The sequence below is a fragment of the Dermacentor albipictus genome, chromosome 7 (assembly GCF_038994185.2).
Source record: "Dermacentor albipictus isolate Rhodes 1998 colony chromosome 7, USDA_Dalb.pri_finalv2, whole genome shotgun sequence".
Lineage (NCBI taxonomy): Eukaryota > Metazoa > Arthropoda > Arachnida > Ixodida > Ixodidae > Dermacentor > Dermacentor albipictus.
The window spans coordinates 79,202,143-79,220,926 of NC_091827.1; the positions used below are offsets into that span (position 1 = coordinate 79,202,143).

Sequence of the window (18,784 nt, forward strand, 5' to 3'; positions counted from 1 at the left end):
ATTGCCCTTTCCCGCAAAGAGTTAGCTTACCTGAAAAAAAGGTGTGTAATGTATTTTTTTTTCCACGCAGCGCATGTATGGTGATGCATGCGAAAAAGTATAAATTTGTGGATCATTTGCTCGATATAAATACTGCTGCAAGTGAGCGCCTGTATGTGTCAGTCTTCCTTTCGCCCTTGTGTTTTTACGCGCTACGAGCCTCACGGACGCTGTGCCGTCAAGCAGCCCATTTTACCGTGTGCGACCATACCATCTACCACCAACACTATATCCCCGACTGTCGGAAATAGCGTCTGGCTGTGTCTCGTGACATGCGCTCCAATATCTGCGCGTACTCCCATGCTGACCCTCAAGCTGTCCACGCTGGCGTCCTAAAATCCCTCACGAGGCTGAGTAAATGAGTTTACTACCGTGGAATGCCCCGCTTTGTCCATCACTACGTTCGATCATGCACCATTTGGCAACAAACCAAGATCGCTTCACTACCGCTCCAAGCGCACTGCAGCCGCTGCCGCGTCCTGCTCAACCGTTTCGGCCGCTTCGGCTTCGGCCACTATGTCGCGTTTTCATGCAGTGCATGTGCAAAAGCTGGAACACTGTCAACCTCGATAAACTGACGCCCTACGCCGTGACCACAGCTCTTCCCATTGCGACCGCGCGCGACGTTGGGATCTTCATTCTTCGTAACTTTGTCCTTCGCTACGGTGCTCCCCGAGAATTACTCAGCGATAGGGGTCGTGTCCTCTTGCGAGAGGTAACACAATCCCTCTTTCGCGAGTGCAAGATCACTCACCGGAAATCAACCATATATCACCCCGAAAACAAGCGGTCTCACGGAGCGGTTCAACCGAACACTCGGTGACATGTTGAGGGTATAGTCTCACCACACTAAATGAGACACCGTACTCCCGTTCGTTAAGTTCTCATACAACTGCGCCACAAACGACAACAAGTTCTTAAACTTCCTATTCTTTTTTTTACCGACGTGAGCCTTTCTGTCCGCTGGATACTATCCTTGCCTACCGAGCTAACGCCTCCGAGTGCACTACAATTTCATAAGTCACCCCACACCCTGAAAATTGCCGCCAGTTGGCTCGTTCGCTAAGCAGCGAGGATCAGGGGCGTATGGAAACACGACGTGGCAGTCATCAGGAAACGCACATTATCACTGCCGGTTCCATTATTTGGCTATGGACACTGCCGCACACACCAGACATTGTTTCTAAACTACTAGCGTGCTAAAATGGTCTGTAGCATATAAGCGAAGGTACTTCACCTGTGAATTATATCGCTGAGAAAGTCAGACCCTCCTCGGGCATTCGTTGTCGGGTCGGGAGACAGTGCATGTTGGCCACCTAAAGCCATATATTACCACTCCTTATCAAGTCTGCCACCTGAGTCGCCAGGATCGCTCATTTCCCACCCGAGGCCAATCTAATGAAGCAGAATTGCCTCGCGCCTCATACGACAACCGGTGCTTTGAGTGCAAGATAGCTCGTGATGTTCGTAGAAGCTAGGGGAAGCTAGACCGATTATCCCCCTTTTAATAAATCGGATTGCACTTTTACTGTTTGCTTTTCGTGGACTTTCGTGCTTTTTCACGTTGGACAACGTAGTTTGTCATCGCTTGGAGATATACGAGTTATTTTTTTTTGCATTGCACAAAATAATAAAGTTCTCCAGTATTATTTTGATGAAAGTAGTAAAAAAGAGAATTGTACAGCAACATAACACTACACTTCAAAGCTATATTTAGCTCGATACGTGCAACAAATGAATGCTTTTTCGAACATGTACGGAGCACGCGAGAACACGTAAAGTGCCTCAAGCAGCCAGTGGGGCGGTAGATTTAGCATTCACCACTGGAATGGGTAGGAGAACGTCGGCGCTGACGAGTTATGACAAACGTCACTGCCGGCTATTCCGGGCGGAGAGAGGATGTCTTTGGTTATGTTGAGGAGGCCGGATTCCGGTGTAAAACGCTCGTAAGCCGATATCAACTCAAGACGGCACAACACGAAGAAGAACTGTGCCCACATGTCACTGAATTTATGGAAGCTGGTGTAATTTGGAGTCGTTGGAGATGGCTGAGACTTTGATTCATACGTTCTAGGTGAGGGGAGTTACTTGATGAGATACCTATAGGTCAGGAAGACGAAGACAATGAAGGCTTTACTCATGCGTTTCATGTTTTCGGGCGCCGCTGGAGTACCAAAATGTTTGTTGACGACTTCCATGGCTCTGCATTAGCTGGGCACAGCTGCCAGTGAAACATATTACAAGATATGAGTGACAGCTTCTTGGCCAAAGATGAGGCAAGGTGTACTTAAATACCTTAGAAGTTATCATGTGTGTGAGGAAGGGAAACCCTCGGCTTTGTTCCCACCATTACAGCGGGGCGAAAGTTACACTCCTTGGTAAATGCTAGCGTGTCACGTATTGGGCCCACAACCCTGAAGGCCGCGAGCAAATTACCTGCCTGTTGATCACACATCACTTTACGAACTGCGTCGATGTATTTCCGATGCGTAGGGTGTTTAAACCCCACATCTGGAACTGCTTGTTGGAGTTACTTGCAACATTCGCATTTGCATCACAATTGAAGACAATGCTATACATATTGAGAAAAATCTGGTTTAGGAAATATGTCTAGCCTTTGGTGTGAAGCATAGGTGTAGATCAAATTAGCATGAGAATGCAAACAAACGGAACGGAACAATTGCAGTCCGAAAGCAATGCTGTTTGCACATACACAGGGGAATAGAAACAAGGATGCCAAGATGACCGAGATTGCATTTTTCACGAAAACGGCTGGTAATCATTCCACTAGCTAATTCCAGAAATGGCTAATTTTGGACATGGCTTGCCTTATCCCGGTATAACGTACTTTTTACGAAAGTATGGTTCTTCTACAGCAGACCTAGCTTCGAACATGCGTGGTCTTCCTTTGAGTGATGCCTGAGGCATTGCACTCGAACACTAAGATGTCGCACGTATGACAACAGGCTGAACAGTACCATCAGCGTCACTGGGTCTAGGAATTCCAGCTTAGTGATTTGCATCCGCATGAGTGAGGCTTTGTAAGCGTTCAGTGGTTTACTAGCTCTTACGTAGAACGTGCATTGCGCGGTAACCGAGAAAGTGCATGTGCTGTCTTAAAGTCACATCAATGTGAGAGGATTATTGAAGCGAGCCCAGCACGTATAGCGGAATTGGAAGCTCATGCCCATGTGCCTCACGTGTGCCTATCATGAGCCTCACGCATTGCACAAAATTTACTCCACACATCTTTAAGCTGCCCAGGTATATATGGAAGACTGGAATGAGCCGCTCAGTTTCCCCCGCGGATATCTACGAGCCTGGACTAGGCATCATCGACTGATTTGGAGGGGTAGAATTATGGGGTCCCCCTCAACGTCCTTTGAGAGAACAACTGGCCGTGGTTCATTGCCTGCTCTCGTCTCTCGTGGGCGCGTTCGGAACGCCCAGCAGTCAGAGCTGGCTTCGCTTGGTTTAACAATAAGAACACTGAACATTGCATGTGGAGGTCTCCCTTTTTTAAGGGACATGGCTGAGGCACAGAGACAACGTTCCTGCAAGTTTCATATTAAGTCATGCTGAAAGTTATCAGGCAACCTATAAACTGAAGGTCAGAGCACTGAAAGGTGCTAAATATTTAAATATTTGATGTTGCATAATAATATGTATATAATGGTTACCGTTTCAATGTCCAAGTAGGGCGGTGGTCTTGTAGGCCTTGAGGCACACATGGTGTTCGTGAGAACGGAAACGCAAACAAGAGCAACGAAAATTCTTTTCTCCCGCATACTGCAGATTCTGTCTGAGGTTTAGGTACAGGAATCTGAAGTTTGAAAGAATGGCGTTAAACGCAATGATAGTTGTAATACTCTTATTGCCAAAGGCAAATTCGCCTTTAGTTTTGTCTCAAATCTGCACAATTGTGGTCGTATACGTGGTAAAATAAGTGTCAAATTTATGACTCAATGCTGCCCTTGTAATAGCAACAAATACCAAGGATATCCAACAACAGTGCACGCTGTACGGAAAGCCCATTGTTAAAATAAAAAAAAGCGCGGCGATAATTAAAACAGTAAACGAAGCTCAATGGGCCAAATACTGCGGTCACAAGCGCCACAGAGAATTGTTCGATGTCGTCTACAGCTGACAGGCCGAATTCATCCACATCATAGGGAAGGCTCTTTGACAATTTTGACGTACCTGTTACCGCGAAAGTGCCCACATATAATTTTACCTTGCGTTATGATGTCTTTTTTCTTCAATTCTCAAAAACGAAATCGCAAACATGTGACCACTGACAGACGTGCGAGCTCTACGCTGGGATCTCAATAAAGACAACGGCCTCGAACCGACAAGATCATTATGCCTTAGTTTTTATCGCAATTCAAGGCCTGCTGGTAGAATTTGCACCGTTTGAAAAAAGTGCTGTTAAGTGCCTTATAGAAATACTGCCCTTAATGACCGCGTAAGAGCAAAATAACCAGATGATTTCGGATTTGTCGTACACGGTTGTCGCACTTAGTCATACGAGATGGTTTTATTCATACTGGGATGCTGTATATATAGAGGCTCTGACATTTTTGGAGCCGTACTCCTCACTTTCTTCAATAGTGGCTACAGCCTGACATGTTTACAGCATTAGAAAAGGCAATCGTGCTATTTAGGCTGCTTATATATACAACATACGCACATATATATATATATATATATATATATATATATATATATATATATATATATATATATATATATATATATATATATATATTCCACAAGAGCGAAAGCGCGAGCACTGAAAGAATGACAAGGAGAATGTAACAAAAAATTACCCACTCAAAACTGTTAAGTGGGGCCATTTCTAGACGCCCTAATATAGTTTCGGTCTTATTCATTCAAATCTGTTTTGATCAAGCACTCCCGTAATTATAATAACATATGTTCAGAAACTCCTCCATCTTGTTTCCTGTTCACCACAGCCAAGCACGATCTCACTATTGTTTGTTTATTCAAAGAACCTTCATGTTAATTGCATAATGGTAGTACCACAAACTAGTTACTACCACGCCATTATTTTATCACGAAAGTCGTTTTTTTGGAAATAAAATACCCTGGGAATCACTTTCACTGCATTAGCAGTAAGGTGCTTGACACTGAGTTTGCTTTCTTTTGCTTCCTGTTTGTTCATCCCGTCGGTTACGCGAATGACGATGGTTGCTTTCGTTGGTGACATACTATGCTTTATTTTCGTTGTCAGCCTCCCTGGTGAGCAGCAACTATGCCACAGCGTGAATAAAAATAAAGCTTCTCACTCAACTGTGATTTGATGCCATGCCAGCGAAGTAGTTCGTAATTGGAAAACAAGTGTGTTATGCATTGAGCTATCGCAGGCAGCATAGAAACTGTCACTAGCCTACGAAGACACCTCATGAGTAAACGTTTCACCAACGAATGCGAGCTTTTGTGCGGAAATGCTGGCTGATGGCACTAAGGTGAAAAGAGAAGTCATGGGCCACGCTAGCTGCTTAACTAACGAGGACGCTCATGTGTTGGGTTGCAAATAGGAGGATGTACAATCCGCTTCCAGAAACTAAAGCACCATCCAACAAATTGAGCATCACATAGCAAATGTGAAGGCTGCTGCGTTAGGAGACGGCGAAAGTAGATGTGACCACAAGCACCTTCGAGCCTGGCTTCTTTCCCGAAGCATCTACCTATGCCGGCACGGATATTAAAACCCAATACCAGATCTGCAACCATGCAGGCCGAAGATGTGCTCGCAATATGTCAAACCAACAAATCGAAATGAGCGCACCCGTCCAATACACAGGCGACAGAAGAGGAACAAACTTCCTTAAAATGTTCCAGGGTAGCTGCAGCACATGAACTGCTGAGGTAAGCCCAACCGTTAAGCCTTTTCTCTAGGTCTCTTCCTGCCTCTAGAGCAAAGGTCTCGAACACAAACATCCCCAAATCATCTCACCAAATAATTGGTCAGATACGACGGGAAATTCCAATAAGACTATTATCTACTTTAGAAGAGTTAACTGCTGGGCTAGTTGGTGTTCTTGCATACTGGAAAGATTTTGCGCCAAAAAACACAACACACACAAGAAAGCGCCCGTGGTGTTGTCGTCTTTCTTGTGTGTGTTGTGTTTTTTGGCGCAAAATCTTTCCAGTATTATCTACTTCCTCGTGCTACGCTGACTTCGACTGTCACTGGTGATGTAAATGGTGCGCTGGTGAACCCTTTACTTCGGCGTGTTCTGTTCCTTTCCCGTTAGTATAGTGACTCTTGGTGGCTCCTGGGCTTTTCATGTATGTCTAGCTTTACGTCAAGCATCCCTTGCGTTACAATATTTTTCTTTTCAATATTGCAATGTCGACTAATAAAGATATCCTTGTCCACGTGTTTTCCAAGCAGTCTTGTTTCTTTAAATGTGTGTACCTAAATTATTCGGTTAGCTAATTATCTCAGTGATGCCCAACTCGCGGATCATGCACTGAGCAGGGCCCATTTCCAACGCAATGTAAAGGACCGTAACCCTCCTCGAAGGCTTCGCGTAGAGTGACGGTGATTCTATGCTAACTTTCGAGACATCGCGTAGAGTGACGGCGAGGTCTTCCTATTTTTCTTCCTCTTCAATGAATCGCCAAAAATCTGTACAGGTCGATATGGTGGATAGCGAAGAAATCAGACACACAGAGGAGCCATAGAATACCGTCCACTTGAAGGATACTTGCTTTCGTGGAAAACGCGTATGTGTGTACTGGGCATCAACAACGGGCTTCATAAAAAGGCGAAAGCGAAGCTAAAGTCGCAAGATTCTGCGGAGCCCATTGATTAAGCGTGGGATCTTCTAGCTCGCTCAAAAACAACAATAACTGTGAGCTCTTTGAGGTCTCCGTTATTTTGATGTATTAGACAAAATAGCATAGCACAGCGTAAAACCTTACTCGCAGATCACGAAAAAGAGGGCAGGCACGCGCACTTGTTGGATGTAACATAGTTATGCACGGCACATGTCATCCAAAGCGTGGAAGACACAACACTTACTTCTTTGACGACATTCGACGATTTGTGGCACTACATGTGTCCGAAGCAGCTGCAAGAAAAAAAAACCAATTAACACCTTTTGGTAGTGAGGACCAGATGTTAACGTAGCTGTATGACAAATAACGTACGATATTATGGTGGTTCAATCAAATGAACGTGTGCTTCTCACATGGATGCACAGAAAATGGCTAGCAACAATTTCTACCTAACTTTGCTGCACAAATGTAGTGTGCATTTCCACAAATATTTGCATTCTTGCTTTAAAATTGTTCTTTTTCTGATGGCTCATAACCGTTCATTAAATATTGTAGCGTTCCTATTTAAAGGACACAGTAGACGTAAAGCATTGCTGTGGAACTGGCGTCCATCTTGTCTACATTTTTATTCCCACTTCCTTCTTCTCTTCTCCTGTCTCCCGGTTCTCGCGCTTCTTCATCTTCTATTCGAAGGCTCATACCGCTTCACCCTTCCAGGTTTCTTTTGCTAACCCCTCCTGGGGTAATACTTGAAAACGTTTCCAATCGAAGCACATTCAACTGCGCCCCGTTCACCAATGTTCCACACAGTCTTCAATATTCCTTTCTGAGTGGCTGTCTTTGTCACAGAGTAAGGACCATAAAATTTGGCACTGGATTCTCTTACGCCTTTCCTAACTAGAATGAGGTCGGTGACTTGAATGTCTGGGATATCTAAGCAATGTCTCTTGTCAAAATTTTGTTTCATTCGTTTACGGTACCTCTCCTCGACGATCTTGAAATTTTCTAACAGCCCCAATTCACTGTCCGCCTGAAGAATAGGGGTCTCTCCTGAAGAAGCGAACTGCGGGCTACATCCCAAGCCACTGGTGTAGGAGCGATTGTGATGTCGTACAGCTGCTTCTAAAGAGCATTTCCAACCACCAGGGAAACTATCGTACATCCTGATGTATTGTTTTACATCTCGTATAGCACGCTCTGCAAGCCCATTCGCTGCGGGATGGTATGGCGCACAGAATTTGATTGATATATTATGGTCTCGAGCCCATCTTGCTAGCTTTTCACTTTTGAACGCTGGACCGTTGTCACATACAATCGTCCTGGTTGTCCTAAACATTTCCCGTTCGAGAAGGGCGATGACACTATTCGCATCTTCTTTTCCTGCCCGTGCCGCGACCATCCTGGTGCATTCATCTATGGCCAGAAGAAAAGCTTGCGTTTTTCGGACTCCTTCTCGTTTCTTATTCAGCTCGGCAAAATCAAGGTGTATAACTTCAAAAGGCACGTTCGAGTGGCAAGGTATTATCATGGCGTCCGTAGGTTGCTTATATTTCACTTTGTTGACTTGACAAAGGTGGCATGAACGAACGTATTGCTTGACGTCTTCTTTCATGTGAGGCCACGTAAATCTCTTGACTAGCTTGTTGTAGGTGCGCCAAAATCCGTCGTGTCCTCCAGATTCTGGGCTATCGTGGTACAAATAAAGAACCTTTGAAATCAGCGTTGGCGGGACTTGATAGCGACCTTCCATAAACATCAATTGTTCAGTGCCTTCCCACAATTTTACTTCATTGATTTCTTCAGATTGTTCGGCCTGTATCATCAGTCTAGACAATGCATCTGCATCAGTCAAAAGGGGTCCAGGTCTGTGGGAGATGGTGAAATCAAATTGCTGCAAATAGTTCACCCATCTGGCGATACGTCCCTTAGGTTGGGTCATATTCAAGAGATCAGTGAGGGCCTGGTGATCGGTGAACAAAGTAAACTTCGCACCTTCTAGGTACGTACGGAAGTACTGAATTGCTTTAAGGACTGCAAGCGCTTCCTTTTCAGTAGTGGTGTAGTTGACTTCAGGTGGCTTGAGGGTGTAGCTGTAGTAGCCTACTACGCGTCGCTTTTCTCGGCCGGATGCTTCTGGACATTTCTGGTACAAGACTGCACCTGTTCCATAATGTGAGGCGTCGGTATTCAGTTCAAAGGGTAAAGTGAAATCTGGTATGCGTAGAATAGGGTCAGCAGAGATTCTGTGCACCACATCACGGTAGACTCCCTCACATTCCTTATCCCACACAAATGGAACTGCTTTCTGCGTTAGGCGCGTGAGGCATCTTGTTTTTATGGCAAAGTCTTTTATGAAAGGCCTGAAATGTCCTGCTAATCCCAAAAACACACGCAATGAGTGGACGTCATATGGTTTTACCAGTTGGGATATCCTCTCAACGGACTCTTGTTTCGTGCTTTTGGTAGTCCCATCAAAGACTCTTCCAAGAAACACAACTTTTCTTTGAAAGAACGCACTTTTCTTAAAATTAACCTTGAGGTGTGCCAAGCTCAAGGCATTTAATACCTGGGACAGGTGTTCCTGATGCTCTGCCTCTGTTTTGGAGAAGACGATAATATCGTCGATGTACACGTTACAAAAGACACCTAGGAAAGGCTTCAGGACTTCGTTCATTATCTTCTGGAACCATGCTGGTGAGTTTTTCCAGCCGAAAGGAAGCCGGTTATACTCGTACAGGTCGAAGGGCGTGATAAAAGCAGTGTACATTTTTGTTTCTTCGGTTAGCGGGATCTGCCAGAAACCTTTGCACAAGTCAATACGTGAAAAACATCGGCAACCACCTGTCTCATCTATAATCGTGTCTATCTTCGGCATGGGAAATGGTATAAGCTCTGTCTGGCGGTTGAGAACCCTGTAATCTGTGCACAGTCTGAAAGTTCCATCTTCTTTCGGCGCAATAGTTATGGGAGAGGCGAAGGGTGACACCGAAGGCCGGATTATATTCGCGTCTAGCATCTCCTGCAATTCCTTCTTCAACCATATCTTGCGCTCTCTTGACATGTTATAAGGCGATTTTCGGATGACAGTCTTGTCGGTTAGTTCGAAAGGCACCTTGTGTGACGTCATCGCTGGTGGGTAGCTTCCTATGCATACCAGTTCAGGATAGGTCGTTGCAATATCCCTCGCGCACTTGACAACTCGCAGGTTATCTTTTCTATCAGGCTGTGTCTCTTGCCTTGATAGTCCTTCCACTAAAACAGCATCGTCCCAGTAAACGTTGATTTTTAGTTTCTTTATATCTGGTCTGGATAGCAGAAAGTCATACGTCACCCCCTCAATCACCAGTACTTCACTCTCTATTTGATCACCTTGGAACTCGATGTTTACTGAGGCCCATTGATTATGCATTGTCACTTTTCCGTCGTAGCCTTGCACCCGTAGTACTCTTCCACTATGCAGGTGACTTGCATCTGCCAGCTTGGCATTAATTATAGACACAGAGGCACCGCTGTCAACCAAAGCCATCATATGTCTGTTTCCCACTTTGACAGGGATGTGAAGTAGGCTAGAGCAAGTTAAATAAACAGTCTCAGTTGCGGTCATCGGGTCGGACTGATCACCCTTGTTTATCAGTTTTGTTGTCGTCGGAGCCTCTTCAGCGTCCGAAAGGGGGGGAACGGGGTCGCTGTCGACGTTATGCACCCGACCTCTGGGAGCGCGCCAACCCAAGTTCTCTGTGCCGCCTGCAAGGCGGCGCGGTTCTCGCTGATTACGGCTTGACCAATCCGCGCCGGACCGTGTGAAGCGACCGCTTGAGCTAGCGTTTATATTTTCTTCTGAAGTAAATGATATGTCGTGAAGGCACTCCAGGAGCCCGTCCATAGTTTTAGGTGACCGTATTTGCACTTGCTTCAGGACTTGCGCATGCAGTCCGTGCATTATTAGTGCTACTACGGCAGACGGAGGAAGCAGAGGCTCGGCCAGCTTTAAAAGGCGGCATTTGTCAAAGAAATACTCGACGAGGGAGCCTTGCTTGAATTTGAAATTAAGCGTGGCGTCCCACCTTTGCACTGGGTTGCTTCGGAATGTCGTCAAGAATTTTTCTTTCCACTGATTCCAAGAGTTGCCAGCCTCTTCAATAATGTGCAAATCATACCACTTCCGTGCAACACCGCTTAAGTAACTACGCATGTTAGTAATCTTGTCCTCATTAGAGTGCCAGTTGTTCTTCCCAGCAGCATAGTCATAGAATTCAAGCCAACCTTCTGGACTTGATGACATGCCGTCGAATGCATCGGGTTCTACAAATTTAGTCACTGACTTCTCAGCGTTTAAAGAGCTTATAAGCGATGTCACCAGCTGGTTTTGTTGCGAAATCTGTTCTTGTTGTAGCCGAAGTGCTTTCAAAACGAGGCTCACCTCTTCCGTCGACGACTGTGATCCAGAGTCCTGTCGACGCATCGGTTGAAGAACTAATTCGTCGAAGATCACCAGAGCTAGGCAAGTTCACGTTCACAGCACCCTTCCGACGTAGTTCATCAGGGTCCATGGAAGCCTTCTCTAAAACCAGGTTCATGAGTTCTGCCGAGTTGAGTTCGCGAGGTAGTTCCACCGCTGGTTCATCTTCAGCTTGGAGCTCGAAAAGATGATCTTGTCCGCGGAGGTCTCCTCAAGGAAAAATCTCACCCACATATTGGAGTTCGCTGTCGACTGCGCCAAAATAATGTAGCGTTCCTATTTAAAGGACACAGTAGACGTAAAGCATTGCTGTGGAACTGGCGTCCATCTTGTCTACATTTTTTTTCCCACTTCCTTCTTCTCTTCTCCTGTCTCCCGGTTCTCGCGCTTCTTCATCTTCTATTCGAAGGCTCATACCGCTTCAAATATATTCAGTAGGAAGAACTGTGAAAACGCTTACTCAGTGAGCAAGGTAGCAATAACACAGAAAGTCTACACTGTGGTGTTGAACGATTTAGCGATGCGCAGAAATAAATTCTATGGCAGTAGCTGCTATATTTAAGAAGGTTAAGAGGCTACTTGCTTCTCATTGGCATGTAGTTATTCCTACATGGAAGCATTGTGGCACAAACAAAGGAATCAAGAAACAAAAAGTTCATAGAACGAAACTGTAAAAAAAAAGACTGAGTTGCATTAACTTGGAAATACACGGCGCTTATTGTCATGTCTAAACGCGCCTGAGCCCACCATCCCGCTTTTCAAGCATACAGAAAAGCAAAATGTGTCTGGCCTATAAGACCTCTTGCAATTCTTTGAATTTTCAGCGAAGAAGTGGTTTTAAAATTATATCCGGTTGTTTCATAAGAATAGCATCAACGCCGCAAGAGAGCGGGCAGAGAACTGGAAAGAGAAATGAAAGAAACATTACATCTTTCTGCTCGCCGTCCAACGTAACGCTGTATTCAATATGATTAGTAGCTGATCAGTAAAGCACAAAGAGGTGCTCTAAAATTTTTATGGTTTTAAATTATTATTCGCCCCTTTTGTCCCATTATTCTGCCTCTTGTGAGTAAAATTCTATCCAATAAATTTTTCTCCTGAGCTAAGTAACAAGAGCCTAACGTCTTTTGATACCTGAATTAAAATCACCTGCACTGCATTTCTACACCTGATTATTTCCTAAATATTTCATCGACACTTCTCTTCTCTATGATACGAATGAACTGATATGCTTGTGGCCCATTTTTTCTACCATGCTCAGCTAACGTGAGTCAAGCCACTTTTTAACAGATACTTGCGCATCGCTTCAATTTTTTGGACTGTACCTTGTTAGAACAAAGTATTATTAAGAAGGTATAGCAAAAATTAATGTTCCTTCCTTTCCTTGAGGTAGAAGTCCATGTGTGCTAGATGTGAATTGTAATATGGATAGGTCGAATGTTGTGGGGCTTTGTGTAACGGTACATAAAATAAATTATTTTGTCGGGAAGCACGACAAGGAATCAGGTGTAGAAATGCAGTACAGGTGATTTTAATGCAGGTATTAATAGACGTTAGGCTCTTGTTACTCAGGCACAGTAGAAAAAGTGATTGGAGAGAATTTTACTTACAAGAGGCATAACAATGGGATAAAAGGGGCGAATAATAATTTACAATAATAAAAAATTTAGAGCACCCCTTTGTGCTCTACTGATAAGCTACTGTTCATTATGAATACAGCGTTACGTTGGACGGCAAGCAGAAAGATGTAATAATTGCTCATTTCTTGTTCCAGTTCGCTGCCAGCTCTTGCGCTGCATTGACGCTATTTTTATTAAAGAAACCGAAATTATTCGAGAACCGCTTCTTGGCTGAAAATTCAAACAATTCCGCAAGGTCGTGCGGGCCAGACACATTTTGCTTTTCTGTGTGCTTGAAAAGCGGGGTGGTGGGCTCAGGAGCATTTAGACATCACAATAAGCGCCGTGTATTTCCAAGGTAATCCAATGCACACTTTTTTTTACAGTTTCATTCTATCAACTTTTTGTTTCTTGATTGCTTCGCTTGTGAACCATCATAAAAAGAACATTTCTAAAGCAACAATGCAAATATTTGTCGAAATGCGCACTACATTTGCGCAGCAAAGCTAGGTGGAAATTCTAGGTGGAAATTGGAAATATATGTGACTAGCACACGTTAATTTGATTGAACTATCATAACATCCTGCGTATTTTGTCATACAGGTACGTTAGCATCTAGTCCTCACTGCTAAAAGGAGTAAATTTCTTTTTTTTCTGACAGCTGCTTCGGACACGTTTAGTGCTACAAAGTGTCGAATGTCGTGAAGGAAGTAACAGTTGTGTCTTCCACGCTTTGGATGACATGTGCCGTGCATAACTATGTTACATCCAACAAGTGCGCGTGCCTGCCCTCTTTTTCGTGATCTGCGAGTAAGGTTTTACGCTGTGCTATGCTATTTTGTCTAATACATCAAAATAACGGAGACCTCAAAGAGCTCCCAGTTATTGTTGTTTTTGAGCGAGCTAGAAGATCCCACGCTTAATCAATGGGCTCCGCAGAATCTTGCGACTTTAGCTTCGCTTTCGCCTTTTTATGAAGCCCGTTGTTGATGCCCAGTACACACATACGCGTTTTCCACGAAAGCAAGTATCCTTCAAGTGGACGGTATTCTATGGCTCCTCTGTGTGTCTGATTTCTTCGCTATCCACCATATCGACCTGTACAGATTTTTGGCGATTCATTGAGGAGGAAGAAAAATAGGAAGACCTCGCCGTCACTCTACGCGATGTCTCGAAAGTTAGCATAGAATCACCGTCACTCTACGCGAAGCCTTCGAGGAGGGTTACGGTCCTTTACATTGCGTTGGAAATGGGCCCTGCTCAGTGCATGATCCGCGAGTTGGGCATCACTGAGATAATTAGCTAACTGAATAATTTAAGTACACACATTTAAAGAAACAAGGCTGCTTAGAAAACACGTGGACAAGGATATCTTTATCAGTCGCCATTGCAATATTGAAAAGAAAAATATTGTAACGCAAGGGATGCTTGACAGAAAGCAAGACATACATGAAAAGCCCAGGAGCCACCAAAAGTCACAATACTAATTGGAAAGGAACGGAACACGCCGAAGTAAAGGGTTCCCCAGAGCACCATTTACATAACCAATGACAGTCGAAGTCAGCATAGCACGAGGAAGTAGATAAGAGTCTTACTGGCATTCCCTTCGTAGCTATATAGGACCATTTATTTGGCTAGATGATTTAGGGATGTATGTGTTCGGGACCTTTGCTCTAGAGGCAGGTAGAGTCCTAGAGAAAAGACTTAGCGGTTGGGCTGACCCCAGCAGTTCATGTGCTGCAGCTACCCTGGAGCATTTTAAGGAAGCTTCTTCCTCTTCTGTGGCCTGTGTATTGTACGGGTGCACTCGTTTCAATTTGTTGGTTTGACATCATGCGAGCACATCTTCGGCTTGTATGGTTGCAGAGCTGGTATTGGGTTTTAATAATGGTGCCTGCATAGCTAGGTGTTTCGGGAAATAAGCTGGGCTCGGAAGTACTTGTGGTCACAACTACTTCGGCCAGATCCTAACGCAGCAGCCTTCACTTTTGCTATGTGATGCTCAATTTCGGGGATGGTGCCATAGTTGCTCGAAGCGGAATGTTCATCCTCCTGTTTGTAACCCAACACATGAGCGTCCTCGTTAATTAAGCAGCTAGTGTGACCCATGACAACGTCTACTTTCACCTTAGTGCACTCAGGCAGCATTTCCGCACAGAAGCTTTTGATTCGTTGGGGAAACGTGTACTTATGAGGTTTCTTCGTAGGCCAAGTGACAGTTTCTATGCTGCCTGCGATAGCTCAATGCATAACACACTCGATTTTCAATTACGAACTACTTCGCTGGCATGGCATCAAATCCCAGTTGAGTGAGAAGCTTTATTTTTTAGATGGTGATCATCGAAATCTGAGTGCGGGTCAAGCGCGTCGACTTTTGTGCATGAGTCATGGAAGGTTCCAGAGTAATCGCTGGGGCCTGTGTGTTTTCCAGAAAGTGCTAGACCATTTGCGTCGCACATGTGCAATCAGATTGCACAAGGTTTCGTAACAAGAGGCAACGAATAGCACAATCAATAACATACGTGAAATTTCAGATACACGCAAACATCCTGCGCTGAGCGATAACGTTTAAACTTCTTTAGTCGGTCAAAAGTGGTCACGTGAGAGCATCATCCGGATAGTACAAACAATACGCGGGTGATCAGCGAAAGCAGCGTCTGTAACGAAAATGCAACAAAGAGATATGATCTAGAACTTGTCTAGCGCTGCTACAACCACATAGGACACGAAATTTGGAAATTTTCAAGTCTTGAGCGGCTGTGCTATGATTTGTCGAATAATTAAGTGCCGCCTATCTCTCCACTTCTAGTTGTCGATGCACTGGCGGGCGAACTGCCAGGCTTTTTCGGCGCGCTCGACATTGGCCGCAACATCGTGGTTGCCTTGCATTTTGTAATGTCACATAGGACGCACAAGGCCTTTTCACTACGTCCGGCTACTGCCTCGGAATTTTCATCGCCAAGGCTAGCACGACAGTAGCAGTAACGTCACAACCTCTGTTGGCTACTGTGTAGCATTCCCTTTAGATTCAATGGCAGTCGGGCTATTAGCCTAACTTCAAGGATCGGAGTGAAAAACCTTGAGCTATCTAGGTTGTGTTGCTCTATGGCGTGTCATTCTAATAGAGTTTATGGACCAGCGAACGTACTTGGCCAGAGGTGGCGCCTCGTCAAGTATAAGTGCTGCTCGGAAAAAGGCGCTATGGCATGAGCTAGCTGCTGCGTTAAACGCGCTATGAACGGCCGTTTACATAGCTTGGTGGTAGCACTTCTATTGCGAGTGTCTTTACTGCGATTTAAAAAGATTGTATTGCATGTGAGGGCCGAGTAGAGCTGAGGGCACTGCTAGAAACATACTTCGGAACGTAAGCACACGGTGTTAATGTATTTGCACAAAAACGGGAGGCGGCAAGCTGGGCGGGCAGGGGAGTCGGGTCCTGCCAGTTCTAGGAAGGAGCAGCCCACCTTGCCGGTGACATTTTTTTGAGGATGATGCCGAGGTGTGTTGAATTTTTTGATTGCTATGTTTACTGGTTTTCGGCAGCTGGACTGGTTAGTGCTGGTGAATGTTTCACTTGTGTTTGTGTTTTATTTTCTTGCATTAAGCACACATATCAGCTCATGATATGTGTGCATAAGAGCAGAAATGAAAATCAGGCCCTACAAGCACTGATAACATTGGTTTCATAGAAAACCAATGCTCTTCACAAATACCTTGTGTTTGATTGCACCACTCGTTATTCCGTAAAACGGGTACTGAGAATAGTATGTCGCATGGTGCAGTAAGGAGTGTTCTATAGAGGTCGAATAAATAAAAGTGAAATAGACTTGGCAAACAGTTGACAGAACTCAGGTGACAATTGCAGTATTTAAATCTTATTCACTGTGCGGAACGCTTCAATAGGCTGTCTACTATGCTTAGTTGCTACATCCGGACAGCTACACTCATGAGCAGCCTGCTGGTCAAGTGCCCCTTCGCGCCAGCCCGATCGCACGTGTCTGTGCGCAACGGCGCAGGCACTAACGGCACTTCACATAAGGCACTTTAGCAGCTGCTGCATTACGAATCCTTTCACGGAACAAGTCAATGTCTGTTCGGACCTCTTGAACAGCAATAAAATACTTCGCTTATGTGTGTACAAAGAAAAGTGTCTACCTAAATGTAACTGTGCGACATCAAACTATATTCTGTTCGAGTATTAATACGATTAGTAAAGCAGCTTCTTTAGCATAGAAGCCCCCATGTAGAAATCGCTATCAGTGTAATAATTCTTTATGATGTGGTGTCTTTGTCTTAAGTTAGTCTAAGTTACGGCCTGTGTTGTAAACGGCTTTTGCCAGAAATATTTTTCTGGCCTTCCACCTGTGATGATTCAATAAAATTTCTGCACAGGAGAGCCAATCAATATTTCACCCTGCTTACTGATTTTATTTTTAAGGACCATCAACTCGATAGTAGCGTCGGCAGGTTACCTCGACGACTTACTCGAGGTTACTGCCTGGAAGGCCACGCACGAATATGCACGACAGGGGCAGCTGGCCGAGGCGGCAGAAGCGCGTGCCGTCATGTTCCGGAAGATGCTGCTTGAGCAAAATATGCAGGCACATGCCACTCACTCACGTTGACATTTTCCAAACGGGGATTAGTGTCTATGTTATTGTAAGGCACAACCTGATTGTTCATGAGCGCCATCTGGATACATTGATGTCAAGTGCTCACCGGCTCGTATGCGTTGACATATCCCTTCTGAGATGTTCTTTACGCTGCTTTCGCAGGCGGTCAGATCGCAATTCACAAAACATTTGCATGGTTAGATTTACAACCACAACCTGACCATGTAGTGTGCATCAATTTAAGTGATTACCAAAGTAGACTTCTTAGCGGCAAAGGCGGCTTGGTAACATTTGCTACCTTTTAATAAACGTGTAACGCGACAGATCGTATACAGCAAAACGTTTTGTTGGGCTAGTTGGTGCATTACTGAAGTACTATAGCGCCAAACAGACGACACAGGAAGAAGAGACACGGACGAGCGCTCGTCCATGTCTCTTCTTCCTGTGTCGTCTGTTTGGCGCTATAGTACTTCAGATCGTATACAACTTGCACTATCATTTCTGGCGCCACCTGCATATGTTCCCATTGCCCTCAAGACTAGCATTGCTGAAACTATAACCTTTGCAAACAATGATAACAAATATTCACACTACATATCCTGCTGTGGCAGTATGTGAAGTTGCTTCGCAGTATGTGAAGTTGCTTCGCAGCAGCTGTGGAGGATATGAGGGCCTCCTGCGTGGCGTAACAGCGGCTGGCAGAAAAGATGCATGGCTGGCGGTACTTGACTAAGCTCATCGCAAGAACCATGCGAAAGCTCCTGGCTGCCCTTGCTCATGCCCACTACGAGCCGCCTCAGCAGTGATAAACTTGAGTGTTTTTTTTCACATTGTATTTTAGTGCGACCACACTAAAATTCTAACATGTATTTCGGTTCAAATTGACGCTGCGGCATATGATATGGCTACTCACAAGCTGCTGTGGCAAGCTCAAGTGAGTCTTGTGAAATCATATATAGGTCGTGCATGACCATGGCAGTGAAAACGTAGAGTGCCGTGATGTCACTTGAGGCACGAATGCCCATGACAAAGAAATATGACCGTTTTCTGCGCAGCAGGCATGCATTGGCTACAGGACATGTTTACAGGGCCTGCAGCAAAGCAAAAAATGCTTAAAAAGGCTTTGCTTTTCCGGTTTACGTGATGTTTCGGTATGTACTGCATTTCACAGAACATATACAATACACTATGTGATCATTTTTATTTTAACCAATACAGGGTTTCTCACACATCCGTCGTAGATG

The 18,784-nt window shown here is 44.8% G+C and overlaps 1 protein-coding gene across 2 annotated transcripts in view; it reads right to left on the reverse strand.

Moving 5' to 3' along the window:
• Positions 1 to 11,790, reverse strand: part of LOC135898996 (uncharacterized) — a 36,492-nt gene extending 24,702 nt beyond the window's left edge. The window contains exons 1-3 of one of the 2 annotated variants that reach the window (XR_010563483.2): positions 11,270 to 11,790; positions 7,094 to 7,142; positions 3,720 to 3,862 (exon numbers count right to left, since the gene is read on the reverse strand). Coding sequence is in view for 1 of the 2 variants with exons in the window: in XM_070521328.1 (XP_070377429.1) it covers positions 7,094 to 7,142; positions 11,270 to 11,311 (91 nt within the window). In the remaining variant the exon portion in view is untranslated. The remainder of the gene's footprint in view (positions 1 to 3,719; positions 3,863 to 7,093; positions 7,143 to 11,269) is intronic. The other variant, XM_070521328.1, reaches the window with a different exon arrangement.
• Positions 11,791 to 18,784: the final 6,994 nt, after the last annotated feature.